Source organism: Sporothrix brasiliensis, assembly GCF_000820605.1.
Source record: "Sporothrix brasiliensis 5110 chromosome Unknown Cont19, whole genome shotgun sequence".
NCBI classification, from domain to species: Eukaryota; Fungi; Ascomycota; class Sordariomycetes; order Ophiostomatales; family Ophiostomataceae; genus Sporothrix; species Sporothrix brasiliensis.
Window position 1 is genome coordinate 3478704 of NW_024467138.1, and position 15288 is coordinate 3493991.

Consider the following 15288-nt stretch of genomic DNA (forward strand, 5'->3'; position numbering starts at 1 on the left):
TGTTGCTCCAGGCGAAGACGACAAGGGAAGACGGTGACAGGAAGTAGCGAAAGCGCGTCGTCAATCGGGGAGGCTGCGAGGTCGTTTCACAACGATCCTCAAGTCGAAATAGAATCACTGGCGTTGCCGTCGAGGGTAGAAGCCGTACGAAGATAAAGCCACGATGATTCGGAGCCTGCTTGTCGTCGGCAGTTAAGAAAACAAGAGTACGAATCGCCGTACGAATTAATGCGAATATGGAAATGGAGAAAGTAGATGGGAGAGTGATGAAAGGAAACGGAAAAGGGAAGGAAACAGAAACAGAACAAGGAGAATGGGTTGATGGAGGATGAAAAGAGGATACGGGACAATGCAAAAGAGTAGTTGGGCCGGCAGAAATGGATGGAAGTGGGTGCGAACAGGGCCGTGCAGCGATTCTGTGAGGAAAAAGAGAAACAGGAGAGTCGTTTGGGGGAACTGGATGCCTGGCTTGGCCAGAGGGGTGTGTCGGAGGCTGTGGAGCAGTCGGGGGAAGGCGAGGGAACGAGAACGAATGGGCTGGGCCTGGGGCAGGAACGGAAGTAAAGAACAGATTGACGCCGACGGACAATTGCCAAAGGCCGACGGCTGGCAGAGGAGGCGCGACCAGTGAAAATTACTGTTCCAGGCAGTCCTTCAGCGGACGACAGCGGCGGCAGGCGGCGGCGAGTGCTGTAGAAAGTGCAGGGAAGAGGGGAGGAGCGAGGGCTGAGAGGGAAGGACAGGGAAGTTTCGACCGGAAGGAGCCCTTCTGTGCAGCATGCAGGCTGACCAGGGGCGCGAGGAAACAAGCTGATGACGCGTCCTTCTTTCCTCATTACCCAGCGAGCGCCCTTTCCTCTTTGGTTCGCTGCTCCCAGAGCCCCACCTAATCGTCTTTCTTGCTCACAGCCCCAAATAGCAGCAAGGACGTTAGGCAACGGTTAAAAGGCCAAGTCTCTTTTTGCGCAGCATACACCAGAAGAGTACATGCACGAAATGGCGCCAAATGTACGGCCAGTGTCGATCCAGCCAATCAACAGCACTGCCGTGTCGTTCTCGCTTCCCCATAGGGCATGAGAGAAGCACAGATGCGGAGAGTGCCCACAACCACAAATCGAATGCATCGGGAGAGAATCGGCGCCAGCACCGACTGTGCCCATTTACGAGATACATAGACTGGCTGACAGAATACGGGGTACTTGGGGGAGTACGGAAGTACCGCCAGAATTATGTACCTTGTTCCGCTCGCGAGTCCCTTTTTCCACCTCCTCATTCTCAACCTCATTTGGCGCATCGTGCGGAACGGTCGACCATTGTCGGCGAATGACGACAGCGACCCAGCAACGGGACACTGGGGATGACGAGGCCTTATCCGCCAGACTGCCCCTTTTTTACAAATGTGCCGGATGTGCTCCTGGAAAGCCAGGATTGGTTCTTCGCTACGCTTCCTGCTTGTTTGGTTTCGTCGTCACTTTTCTAGGTTGTTTCATCTGTTTCTTGAAGATGAATGCCGAGGACGAGAATTGTTTATCGATACTGCACCAGGTTCCTATGAGATAGGCAGGAGGGGTGAATCATTGAACCCCTTGCATGTGGACTAGTTCACCTGGCAAAACTGCGTGCCCGTTATCGAAGTCTCGTTGATCCCGGCCAGGGCTGTTCAATTTAGAGAGCGACTACGTCAAGTGAGCCCTGGCTGCCAATCTTGGTTTATATTTCGTGATGATACTTTTTTCCCTGCAAAAGAAGACGTCACGGGCATCAAGTAGTGTAACAGAAATACAAAACATTTGGCAAAGTCAAGCCTTATGGACGGCCAAACGTACGTCGTATATGTTTCGGTGTTGCTGAAAGGAAAGGCAGAAAACTGCGATCGTGCTATGTTATGCGATATGCCCAGACGCAGCAGTCACGTTCCTCTTGACTGCTGCTATTGTCGTCTCTTTTAAGCCAGCGGCCCACACGCGTTTGCGCTGTTTGTCTAATTTGTCCTCTGTCCCTTGCCGGGCACAAATGAATAACTTTTGTACATCGGCGGCGCGCCTGAATTCGTTGCGTGAATTTGTACCCTTTCTACCAATTTGCCCACCGGACTGTTGCTCCGTATTTTTTATTACAGCCGAAGTTCTTGGTGGCAATTTAACATATACGGCATACAGTACGGAGTACCATTGTCAAAATCACCCTAGGAACTCTGAGCAGGACACAAATAGAGACTCGTAAATTACCATGAACACAGACAAGGAAAGAAAACTGGTACTGAAGTAGTTGGTAATGGGAAGGGCCCCGACGCCCGTACATGCTTAAGCTTGTCAAACTGGGCAAGTAAGATGGCAATATGAAACATTTGCACCTGTAGCGATCCAGCTGAGTCAAGTACTGCCGCATCCTAGCAAAGCAGTGGAGTTTATTGCAAACGCGGTCGTAACGTAAAATGAGCAGCGTTGCACAGCCACCCCGCTGGCAGCAGACAAGAGATTGGGCAACGACGTCGTAAGACAGGTGAGATGCCAGGTCTGTCTGGCACCAGTACTCGGCACCGCGTTGCCAATGTTTGAAACGGCCAGTTCGTGAGCCTTCTTTGTCACTTGAGCGTATGTCTTTCTTTTCTTCATCTTGGTGCTGACCTCCATCGCTCCTGCCACAACAACAAACCTCTGTCAGAGCCACGCGGTAAATGCCGATGTAAAGTCCGTGCCAAAGCAGGGGTGATCCGCGCCAGGGCGGAGTCTCCCAGACCACTAGTCCGAGTGGTACTCCGTATTTCCGAGAGCGACGGGCAGGTTGAGCAGAAAGGGAAAGAGCAGCAGGGCGAGACCTACTAGTGCGGATTTTATCGCCGTGCCTGGTGGAAACTCCAGAGCAGTTCAGGACACCCACTCATTGAATGCATCCGCTCGCAGCAAAATCGTCGGAGTGGAGCTACCAACAGCAAGCACATAAAAGCACTGCCTTTACAATCTCTCACCACCCGTCGTAGCTATGGAGCTGGAATGGTCCTCGCGTCCTTTTTTGCTGAGTTTTCTTGTTGTAATACGGTATTCGTTCCGGCCTCTACAGATAATCCGAGTGACGGACGACCGGACACGTTGCCAATGCCCTCACGCACGTCTTGGAAGGCCATTTTCGATCCTCGTCATGAGCAAAAAGAACACACTCGATACTGCCCTCGCCGAAGCAGCGAGTATCAAAATTATGAGACAGATCGGATACGCCAAGGATGCCCTGCGAAAAGATGTCCCTACCTCTGGCCTGTAAGTCACAGTGAATCGGCGTAAACTAGAACGGTGTCAGGAGGTGTCTGTCCCCCCTGCCGGCAAACCGTCTCTGAATCGTACATGTACACCATAAACGACAAGAAAATCCCAGAATTTGCTCCCCCTGGTCAAGTCGTTTCACCCCTGAATTCTGACCTTCTAGTGCCCACGTAATATTCAAACGTATTTCCGTGTCCAATGGACTGAGCGGATTTTCGCTTTCTCTTCTACGGAAGACCCAGAGTGCCCAGAATAAGATGCACCATACAGGCGCCAATTGTGACCAATTTCCTCGTTTCTCGACTTCTAGAGCCAGAGCAAAGAGTCAAGCTTATTTCACCTCCCGCCTGAATCAGTGGATGTCATGCTGAATAACTGTTTGTGTCTCGGCGGTTCCTTTTTTTTTTTGTTACCGTCTCGTCCTTTTATTTATACTTGTTTACAATTGCCGTCCATCTTGAATCTTGACCTTTGAAACACGAAGAAAAGGGTCCACCGTAAATGCAAACGACTCGACGTCGTGAGGTAGCGCCTTCAGCACCTGGTCCTTGTTTGTTGATCCCTGTTGACAAAGTCGCAAAGCCCGAACTAGCACATTCTTATGGCCGAAGCCCCTCTCTAAAAATAGAGGGAACGCCCGAAGCATTGGCATCAGCAGCCAGTCCGCAAAAAACCGGAAATGGAATCGAGAATTCTGCTGCCTAGCCGCCCCCAACAAGAGAGGTGGAAACGCACAGCAAAACTCCTCCGTAACACGTCGTATTTTGGATCTTGTGCAGTCCAAGCCATTTTATCCAAGCCTCCCATCCCCAAGCCTTCCTAGCTTTCTCCGCCCTTTCTTGCTCAGTGGTAACCAGTTCTCATAGCGTGCTCGACTGTTGACCCAAGGCACAGTCCTCCGTACCCACACTCTGTGAGCACACAGAGTCAAACAGGACGACAAACACCCCCTTCCCCGGCTTGTTTCCGTATACGGAAGCATAGCCGTGAAAATAGCAGTCCCCTGTCGGCGGGCTACCAAACACTTAGAATGAGATGCTTATGCCCGAGAATGGCGTGGATGCTCCTTGCAACGTCGTCGTCAAAAGGAGTACGTAAGTCGAGTCCCGCGTTGCTACACCCCCAGGCTATTACGAGTAGCAACAAGGCAGACTCTGGCGTGTCTTTACGGGGCTCCTCATCGCCGTTATCTGATGCTTGTAAGATATACTTGCTGATGTAAACTGGCGGCCTCCCAGAAGGCGCTCCTACTCTACAAAGTCTGCCATGGAGTGAAACAAGCAAAAATCAATACCATTGAGAAACACGTGCTCTAGCGTTAAAGGTTTGGAGATGTTGACTCAAGTTGCATATTCTCGACATGGATATTTCTGCAGTGGCCGAGATATCGAGCACGTTTATGAGGCGGCCCAGCAGAAGCGTATGATGTCGTTGGAAATGTGATGAGTTAATGCAGTGGTAAACTGTGTGCCCGGTCCATTTTGAGACGTGACTGTCAGCAGATGATTTGTTAGTTTCGATATCTGCTGTACTTTATGATGTGGGATTAGGTATTGTCCACAGTGTTTTGATCAGGGTTTCTTTTCACATTTGTTCCTATTTTCATTCTCGAATATTATGTCAAGTTTCGTATTGTTGTGGATAATTGTTATATAAATATTGTCCAAATATTGTCCAAAGTTCAAGAACAATGACAAAAATTTATTAAAAAAGTTTAAAAAAAAAAAAAAAATGAATTAAAAGCACATACGCAACCCATGCACACCGCGAGACGCGTTCAAAAGGGCACACAGAATTTCAAAAGTAAAATTGTCTCTTACCCATACGAATGATGTCGACTGAAGCTGTCGGTGAGATGGATAAAGAAGCAGGCCACCACGTGATATCGAAAGGTGCGGTCTGAAGAAGGAGGAGAGATGTAGATATGCGAGCTGCAAGAGAAGGAGCCGCCTTGTCGACTGCTTTGTCGCATACACTATCGCATCCGCTCCTTCTCTGCTTGACACACGCACCCTGACTGATTAATGAAAACACAGCAAACGGCAAGTGCAAGTCGTGTGACCTTGCCGCTGTCCATTCAGCTGGCAATTGCCTTCTGCGTGTTCTGTATGTTGTCCGTATTGCTCTCCACGCAATCTATTCGTTGCCGTGTCTCGCCAAACCGCGGCGAGCTGGACCATTCGTTCACCCACTCGCAGTGATACAAACTCATCTGCCGTGCGCTCATTTTAACAATTGAGTGGCTCGGCGAGCCTTTTGGTGAACCCAAAGCTCCAATGGACCCACTTTTTGTAAGGTTGCTGTTGGCTCCTTCCCTCCGGGCCCCCTTTCTCCTGGGGGCTGGTTCCATTTTTCGATTTTTTTTTCCAGCTTCTCCTCTCCCGCCCTTTTTCGCAATTTTTTATCACTTTTTTTTTAGTCCCATCACCCAACGCTCTTTCCTTTTCTCCCCCATCGTTCTTGTTAGAAGCCCCCGACTTTTTCGTCATTATTTTTTGCAGCAAAAAAAAGACAAAAAAGAATAAATCGAAAAAAGCAACTGCAGCTTCGGCATCTTGAAAGTTTATTTTTGTTGTATTGTGATATTGCTGATCGCGTTCTGGGCAGCCCCTCGCCATTTCCGCTCGGCAATTGACTGCGCGGAGACTCGAGCCTCCTGCCGACGTCGTCCCCGTCGACATCCCATCCTGCAATTGTCGCCCCTCCCCGTTTGTCGCTGCCGACGCGCGACAAGGGTTGGAAGCTTGACGTTTTAGCCGAAAACAGAAAAAAACAACACAAGAAGAGAGCTCGAGCTCGAGCTCCAGGGCCAGCATGGAAACGCCGATACCACCGCCGACGGTGCAGGCACCGGCCGCGGTCAAGCCGGAACCCATCCGGCGCAACGGGTTCCAGTACGACGGCACGTTCTCGACAATTGACGGCGTCGCCTTTGAGCGGCCACAGCATTTGCTGCGGCTTTGCTACCCCAGCGAGCCGGACAAGTGGAAGATCAAGCTCGGCCGAGGCCGGCCCCCCAAGATGGAGAAGATCACGGACATGGAGGCGGCACGGACGCTGTCACGAAAGTTTATGCTGGCACAGTTCCGCTTCTACGGCATTCCCCCGCCGTATCAATCGTCGTCGGACGAGGTGATGGCCATTTTCCGCGAGCAGGTGACAGCTGGGAATGTAAGTGACACGTTGGATGCCCTTTTGCTTCCTTGCGAGCGTCTATGACGTACGAGTTGCGCAGCTGTACTAACAGACTGTGTTTTTGTCGTGCAGTTCCGGAAGATGACGCCTGATGTCGAGACCCTGCGCGACGAAATGGTGGCCGAGTGGGACGCGCGCCGGGACCCCAATGCCCAGCGGCCGCGTGGCCGGCCCAAGGGCAGCACGCGCAAGCCCGAAGACCTGCTGCCGGCCACGATTGCCGGCGCCTACGTCATCACGAGCAAGGAGATCCAGGACCAGTGGTCGGTCAACGGCACGCTGACGCTCGACGTGGCGGCCACGTCGACCCCGGGCGTCTACAAGGCGACCTTCCACTTTGGCGTTGTCCTCGGCGTCATGATCCTGTCGGCCGACGAGAAGCAGTTGACGAGCCATGTGCGGCGCCTCGACGCGGGCGACGACCCGGACCGGCGGGCTGGCGACGACCTGTCGGCGGCGGGCAAGCGCAAGCAGCCCCCGAACGGCGCGGGCCGACACAGCGATGTCCAGCAGCAGATGGCATCCGGCAAGAAGGCACGGATGGGTCCCGGTGCGACGCCACAGCATCCGCAGCATCCACAACATCAGCAACAACACCCACAAGGAGGCCCCGGCCAGGGCCTGGCACCCGTTGCCGGGATGCAGCCCATGGGCGGGATGCCCGGCATGCCTGGGATGCCACCTCCCACCATGCCGGGCAACCTCGGCGGCCTCGGTGCTCTTGTCGGCGGCGGCGGCCTGGGCGGCATGCACGGCAGCCCCGGAGGACAGCACCCAGGCCACCAGGGTACACCGGTGCGCAGCGCCACGGCGCCCGAGACGCCGAGCACACCGACGACGCCGATGGCGGTGATCAGCGGGCGGCCGCCACTCAAGTTTTACGTGCGCTGGCGCGGCCGTGGCCTTGTGGACAACAACATGCAGACGGGCGAGCACCGGGGCACGCTCAAGTTCACAAACAAGCACTACACCAAATTTGCGGGCGAGATGGACCTGGCGTTCCTGGGCGCGGACGAGATCACGGGCAAGCGCATTTCCGACGTGCCCACGCTGTCCGGCGAATCGTGGTCCGACTACTTGGAGACGGTCTACGACTGGACGCGGAACCGGTGGAACTGAGATGTGGGCGCTGGGCTGTTTTGACCCGTTGTGCGTCTCGTCATTTCTCATCTCTCACCCGCGGCACATCGCACGGCACCCATCGCATGCTACACGTTGCATGTCGCATTTTACATTTGCTATCATTTCGGGATATCCTCGGCGTTGCATTCTGTTCTTTATTTTTTGGTCCTCTCTTCATGTCACTTCTCGGGCGGAGTCTGCTGCATGGCTTCTCTGATTTGTTCTGTGGACTCTACTCGTGTCCTTTGTTGTTCTGTTTGCTTTCGTCTTTCCGTGTATTTCATATTCGTATTGGTTTGGGATGGATCCGCAGAGAAGGTTTCTCTCTGGCAAGTGGCGGGATTGGGTCATTGGGACCGCGTCACTGGGACGAGATCACGGCGACGGGATGACGATGTTCTCGTCAAAAGCAGCATGGAATGTTCATTTTGGGCTTTGGGAATCCCGGCTTTCCACTTGCGGCACATCAAAGTTTTACAACATGACATTAGAATGTCACGAAAAGGGAATGACTTACGATCCACTACTTGATAGGAACGTCTACGTGGCACGAAAATGGCGCTAGAGTGTATAACTTAATGTATCATCGACATGCAGCAGCTCTTTGGATGCGGTATGGCGATGTCAACAAATGCCGCGATGCACCCGCGACCGTGCCCTGAAGCAATCAGTATCAGGGGACAACCATGTAAGCTCGAATGATGGACGTGCGGACCGACACAGGGCGAAACCGCCTCGGACTTGGTCTGTATATCGCCAGCCAACCCATTTCCCGCCTTCGAGCATCAAGACGTTGGTTTCGGAGACGCGACGGTGACCACGTCTCGGAACGGCCCAACGAATCGCAATGCGCCCTGAATCGGTGGCTTGCTAGCCGCAATATTCCCGACGCTTCGCAATACTGGGCGATTCTTGCCGTCACCAGTTCCCATCATCTGCCACCGGCCTTTTCTGCCAGCGTCATCCTCATCGCGACAGTATAGCCATAGTGACACTAACGTATCGGAATAGAAATAGCACGGCGTATCTCACATAGCGACAGGCTCAGCAGTGCCATTCGTCGCCACAATGCCAATACGGATGCCGTTCGCCGCCGACGTTCACCACTTGCAGTATACAACGCTGCTGAACCAACGCGGATGCCGTATGAGCCACAATTCACGCGAGACGCGCGCGATGACACTCGGGACGGTGCCTGGATCGTAATCTGTATGCCTTTCGGTCTTGCGACCTGCATGTTTTTCGGTACTCGTTTCCGGGATCGCGTCTATTCAATTTGCCACCATGGATTATAGGACGATCTTCGGTTTACATAATGATGTTTTGCTTCGAGTAGAGCGACGGGAAGGCCCACTACATCAACATATTTTCGCTCGGCGTTGCGAATTCGACTGTTTTCTCAAATGTCTGGCGATGCGAGACACTGCGCTGACCGCCGCCTTGCGATTGATACCATTCTGTGTCGGTTTGTTTGACTGATCAATTTATGTCCACGTTTCTGAATGTCTCGACCGTTTGGTGCCTCTCAGAGCTCACACGCAGAGCCCATAATCATCGTCTCTCCCAACGGCACATCTGCCACCTTCAGCCCCCTTCTCACCACGTTTCGCACAATCAGCAAATCTCTGGATCGACCAAACTCCGCTCGTTTCTCTCCATTTCCGGGTACCGCATTCATGCCATCTGGCACTGAGCAACCCTCCCGGGCCATGGCTCGCTGAAGTCCCCTGTGTTTGTGATGAGGTCTGGCAGAACATCGGATGTGGCGCCTCCAAAAGGTCATTAGCACACGACCGCCGTAGCTTGAAATGTACTACGACGTACATGTAAGCAATACTACCAAAAAGAAACGAGATGGATAGCGGATCTCTCGCTCCCATGCACAGGACCTGCACAGGACCTACGACGACCTTGGCGGTGTTCAGTTGGCATGCGAGGGGAGGACAGCTGAACTGGGCAAAAATCGGCGTAATGATACATATTCAGAAAGAGGGCTAAGTCCAAAACCCACAGCTCCAGAGAGCAATGGAGATACAGATGCACTTTTGAACAATGAAAGCCATACGACGCTTGGTTCTGCTCTTGTGATTACACTCCCTTCTGATTCCAAGGACCGCTGAGCAGATGTTGGCTACCTATACATGAATCCACAACTAACAAATCGACCATCTTCCGCGTCTTCCCTTCCCACTTCGCTCTCTCGAATCCCTTCGATTTGTCGTTCTGTAATTTCCGGTTTCCAAGTATGGGCCCCAGTGGTATACTAAATTATTGGATCTCTACCTCTTAGTTTGACCGGCGTCCAGCAAAGTGGAAAAAGGCACGACAAGCCCAAGCAGGACGAGAGTCAGGACTAAGGTCCGTACGGCTCGTACTGGAAGGTCCTGAAGACCAAGCGAACTTGCCTCTGGGAGCCGGGGAACGGAGAAAGAAAAATGTACATCGTATTCCGCACGACGTATCTGGCTTCACCGGCGTATGTCGAAGAAGGTAGAATATAAAAAGGGCCACGCGAAGGAAAGACTGTATCTTACTTTCTGCACACGAAATACGTCCAGTAAGAGGACATTGGGTACATCAAACACTCCAAGCACAGGCCTCATCTGGACGGCGATGCAGGTGACGAACGGACGCTATGATGCTCTGGACCTCCAAGGCTTATGGCTAGTTTCGTGTCTAGCCTTGTATCCTTTGTTTCGCGCCCAACTTGTCCTTTTGCCTCTGACAACAATGTCTCCCGCACGGGCAATACCGTTGAACCACGCCAGGGTCTCCTGGACTGGCCGCCATCTGGTCGCTCGGCAGTGAATTGTTTGACATCCGGCAGTACGACGTGCATTACCCGTTCGCGTTCACGCTCTGTTCTCCATTCGAAACGACGTTATTTCGTTTAACACGAGCTCTCTCTTGGCCAGACCTGGTTGTCGGCCCGTCTTTTAGGCCTTGGCGCCTCCTTGCTGAGGAAGAGCTCGGCGTATATTGCAGCAATCGGACACCGAAGAACCCGTCGCATTTGGTATCGTGGGTGTCTTTACAAATCCACAAGTCCCAAGGTTGTCCACCACCCGGTCCCTGACGCTCTGTTGGTCTCCTGTCGCTACAGGTGTTCGCTGAATTTCGTGCCGGCCATAGCTTAGTGGCATACAAGCATTGGTATGCCTTATTTGCGCCTGTCGTCCCGCTCTGTAGTCGACAGCCTATTGCGCATCACATTTCTCGGGGTCTCTCCCGAGGATAGGTTTCGTCCGCTGTTGTTCTGCGCTTCATATCGTCCATTTGTCGCCCTCGCTCACGACAGCGTCTCCGGCATGTGGCCACATCGCACCAACTTGGACGAGCTCGAGTTCTTGGCTCACTTGGCGTCTCATTGTGCCCTCTTCTCTTGCCCTTGGAAAGGACCGCGGGATATATGGTGTTGTAAGATAAGGGCAAGGCCCGGCCACGGCCACCGTCCCCGGTTCATCTCCCCTTGTCTCTCATCCCCGTATATGCATCGTCTGCAGTTGTTTATCGCCTTACATCCCATTCCGTATCAGCCTAGATGTGGGACATAATGGCGATGAGAATCTTCAAAACGGGCAGCAGCTATCACTCTTGATGCCTTGGCTTATTCGCTCGTGTCTTAATGGTGTCACATTCAGAGTCTGCATTGCACCGACCCCTTCCTTGGTGACCCGCGGGACCCTTTCCTTTCCACTGTCTAATTCTGCAGCTGCCGATGCGCGTCTTGCGGCCCAAGATGTGGACTGATCTGTCTCTTGGCGTCCGTCGATCTCGGGGCACTCGTTCGTTGTACTTTCTGGCCATTCCCTCGTCTCATCTGTCGCAGGTTAGTCTTCGTATTAATTCAATTGCTCCAGCACAAATGACAACCTTGTGACTGCAAAGAACAAAAATACGGCAACAATGGCAAACGGATAAACAGACATTCGTGGGAACATCGCAGATAGATATAACAAACATAAGTCACAACTCCCAAAAATAGAAATGAACAACAATGAAAGAAGAATCAGACGCAGGTAGGAAAGAACTCATATAAACGCCAGAATGAAACACGCCGCTTTGCATTCGCGGCCGTCGCCCGCGCACCTAACGTTGTCTGCACAGAGGTGATGGGATAAGCTCTGTTCTATAGCCACGTCCGTACAGGGCGGCATGGAAGCCCCCTCCAACGGCTCCCCATTTTGAGGTATCCTTGATGAAGTGTACATGTAGTTGCACCATCGTGCGTTTCGTGCCGCCTAGCCCAAGTTGCCTCGGCGGCCGCCGCGCTTCGAGCGTGATACGTGGGCTTGCAGTGCCTTGCGCGTCTCGACAAGACTGCGGCGGTTCTTGGCACGCGCCTTGCCCATGGTCATAAAAATGTTCTTCTTGCGCGCCTTTTCCTGGTTGGTCAGCGACTTGCCCTCGGCCACCTTCTTGGCCTTGCGCTGCGCCTGCACCGACTGGTGCGACTCGCGTGACGGCTTGCCCTCCTGCGCCTTGGCAATGCGCTCCTCCTTGGTGGCCTTGCGCAGCGTCGACGCCAGCTCAATCTGCTCGGCCGTCAGCCCGTCATCTGCGTGCCGCGCCGCCACCGCCTTTGCGTAGCGGCTGGCCGTCGCCGCCGCCTTGCTGCCCAGCGCCTTCTCCACGCTGGCCTCCATGCGCAGCTCGCGCAGCTTGGCCAGATCCGCGGGCGTCAGCACCGTCGTCGTAGCGAGCTTGGAAATGGCCGCCTCCTTGGGTGCGTCGTCTTCCTCGCTGTCGGCATCATTGTCTTCATCGCCGTCCTCGCCGCTCCCCACCTCTTCAGCGTCCTCCTCGTCGCCGTCGGCATCGGCGCTCTTCTTACCCTTGCGCTGCTTCTTCATCGGCGGCAGCTTAGCAGGGGCCTCGTCCTCGCTGACATCGATCCAGCCGCCCGAGTCGTCGCTGTGGTCTGACATGTCCCACTCGCTGGAGTTGTCCGAGTCGTCTTCATCTTCGTCGTCATCATCGTCGTCGTCGTCGTTGTCTCCCTCGTCCTCTTCGCCATTCTCGGCCCGCTCAGCTGCGCGCTTCCGCTTCTTTTCGGCCTTCTTCCACTCCTCCAGCAGTTCAATGCCCTCTATGCCGCCACCCGTGGCCTCCTCACCGAACTTGCGTAGGTGCATCTCACCGCTCCGCAGGCCCATGGTCGCCTCCTTTCCGCGGTCCTTCTTCGCCAGCATCTCGGCGCCCACAACCCGGAACAGAGACAGCAGGCCGCGCGCGGCCATCATGACGCTCTTGTCCTTGCTCTTGCGCAGAAGCACGAGGTCCTGTAGTAGGGTCTCGTTCATGGCGAGCGGCTGCCGCAGACAGACTTCGCGGATCGCCGTCAGACCGGCCGAGGCCACTTCGGCCGCAGAAGCCTCCGACACGAACTCATTGGCAATTTTGGCCAATAAGGGTTCCAGGGCATCCGGTGGCACCTGGTCGTGGACCGCCTGTGCTAGCGACGCCAGGAAAGTTGTTACGGATGTTTGACGAGGTGTCAGGTACTTGGTAAACCAGCTGAAAAGCGGAAGGATAATGAGCTTGTGGAGGCCATGCAAGCGCGTTACGAGCTGGAGAATCTGCAGCTTGCTGTCCAGCGAAAACTTGCACTTGGACGACTGCAGATGGCGCGTGAACAGGGCCTCGGCAAAATCATGCGGTGCGTGGAGAAGATGCTGCACAAAAATGAACATTAGTTGCTTGTAAATCAGAGTGGTCGACAGAGTGAGAGTGAGAGTGAGCTGGAAGGGGTGGGGGCACCAAGTAGTCCGTTGTCTCTGCCCTGTGCTCGCCCTGTCCGTGCTCCATGCGACCCAAGCGCCCCTCCCTCTTCCCCCGAAAAAAAAATAAGAATAAAAATAAAAAACAAATAAATAAAAACGTTGCAACCAGTGTTACTCGCATCGCCAAAGGAAGCCCCATTCAGGCCTAACTAACTTGGAGGTAACCACTCATAGAACAAGGCAGATGAGAAAGAAAAGACAAAATAGCAGGACTGCCACCTAAAACAATATGCGCAAAAATGGGCACAAAATCGGAACCGGCCCGGAGGAGTGACGAAAAAGGTAAGGAAGGGGACAAAAACAAAAAAAAAGATAAAAATAGAAGGTAAGGAGCAGATGGCCATGCAAGACAAACAAAGAAAAAAGACTCACCAGAGCAGAAAAGTTGAGCATTTGTGGCTGTTGCTTTTTGCGCTCCATCTTCTTGACCTTGTCGACGGCCCGCTCCAGGCGCTTGGCCGTCTTCTTGGTCTTCTTGCTGTGCAGACTGCCCTGCTTCATCTTCTGGAGATCCACAGGTCCGCCTGCGCCGCCGCCCAGCACACCGCCGTACTTGTTCTTGCCCTTTTCGTCGTCACTGCTGTCGTCCTCGAGCTCCTCGCGCGCCTTGTCGCCGCCCAGAAAGAAGCGCACGGCCGACACGACCACCTTTTCGTTGTCGCCCAGGCAGGCCTCGCGCATGACCTCCACGGGCCGCTCGTCGACCCAGATCTGGCGGGTCCACAGCTCGCGTGTGATCTTGACGGCCCAGATGGGCCGGGCCGACGTGCGGTCGGACGTGACGAGGTTGAACAGGACGGTCTGCACGGTGCGGTTGAGCTTGTGGTTCTTGGTGCGGCTGTTGGCGTTGCGCAGGTCCGAGACGATGCGGCGGAACAGCAGCGTGCGCAGTGTCTTGCTGGGCGTGTGGACGAGGATGGGGAAGAGGGTGCGGGCGAAGGCGGGCGAGTCCAGGATGTCTTTGCGGCGCAACAGGCCGAAGCTGCCGACAATCTTGTCACGCAGCTCCGGGTGCAGCACGGCATGGTGCTGGGTCAGGATGGCGGCCAGGTCGTCCGGGAAGCTGCGCAGGGCCTCGGGGTAGCAGTCGGCGATGTGGGCGAGCAGGTCGATCAGGTCGTGAAAGGCCCGGATCTGGTCCGGCGAGGCGTTTGCCGGCGCGGTCAAGAAGAGATCCCGTTGGGAGACTTTACGAGGGGGGAGGTGGCGGGTAAGTTAGTAAATGTGCCCCAGAAGCGAACAACGTGCAGAGCCAGGCATACAAGGCGTCACATACCATATTGCTCGTATTGTCTCTGGAACTCATCTTCATACGACCTGTGAGAGGTTAGATTTGGTCCATAGGGCGTCGACATAGGACCGTGGTGGCGATTTCCGCTGTCACTGTCATCGATAAGGCAATACTTGCTTTGGGTCTCGCCGGATCTTGTACTGCAGGCTCGCGCTGATGATGGTTAGCAATGGCTTGATGTGGTGGGTGGCGTTGATGGTTGGCGATGAGAGGGAAAAGAGGGAACAGAGGATGAAAAGGGGCAACGTACAAATCTGCATCAAGTTTCTCGAGCGCAGCTACCTTGCGCTTTCCCATCTTGGCGGGTTGGGATGGGTTTTGGAGGAAGGTGCGACGGTGATGTCTGTCGAGGGAAAGAGGTCGGCGGTTTGCCGGTTGTGCTTGCCTCGTTTTCTGCGACCATTTTTCTGCACAATTTGCTTGGACTAGCGTTCCTGCCAAGAACTTTTTTTGTATCTTATCTAATCGCGATAACGACAGCGCTCTATCGGCACGTGCCGCCCGCCTGGCACGAATCGCGCACCTTCCCTGTGGCGCTTTTCCTGTTGTGAGTGCAAAACAGGGTCCACTCAGACGTAATAAGCTTACAGCCTGGCAGGGCACAGTCTTTGGTGAGATTGCTTGGATTTATTTTGTGACC

General features: G+C 54.0%; 2 protein-coding genes across 2 annotated transcripts; one reads left to right on the plus strand and one right to left on the minus strand.

Annotated features, from left to right (window-relative positions):
- Positions 1–6071: 6071 nt before the first annotated feature.
- SPBR_00559 (hmg-i/hmg-y, DNA-binding protein) lies at positions 6072–7571 on the plus strand (the record flags this gene model as incomplete). Its single annotated transcript, XM_040758878.1, has 2 exons — positions 6072–6428; positions 6525–7571. The coding sequence occupies 2 exons, from the start codon at positions 6072–6074 to the stop codon at positions 7569–7571; spliced, it is 1404 nt and encodes a 467-aa protein (XP_040618771.1).
- Positions 7572–11815: 4244 nt separating this feature from the next.
- SPBR_00133 (protein SDA1) lies at positions 11816–14945 on the minus strand (the record flags this gene model as incomplete). The annotated part of the gene is made up of 4 exons (XM_040758453.1): positions 11816–13249; positions 13730–14544; positions 14634–14674; positions 14899–14945. The coding sequence occupies 4 exons, from the start codon at positions 14943–14945 to the stop codon at positions 11816–11818; spliced, it is 2337 nt and encodes a 778-aa protein (XP_040618772.1).
- Between the last annotated feature and the right edge of the window lie 343 nt (positions 14946–15288).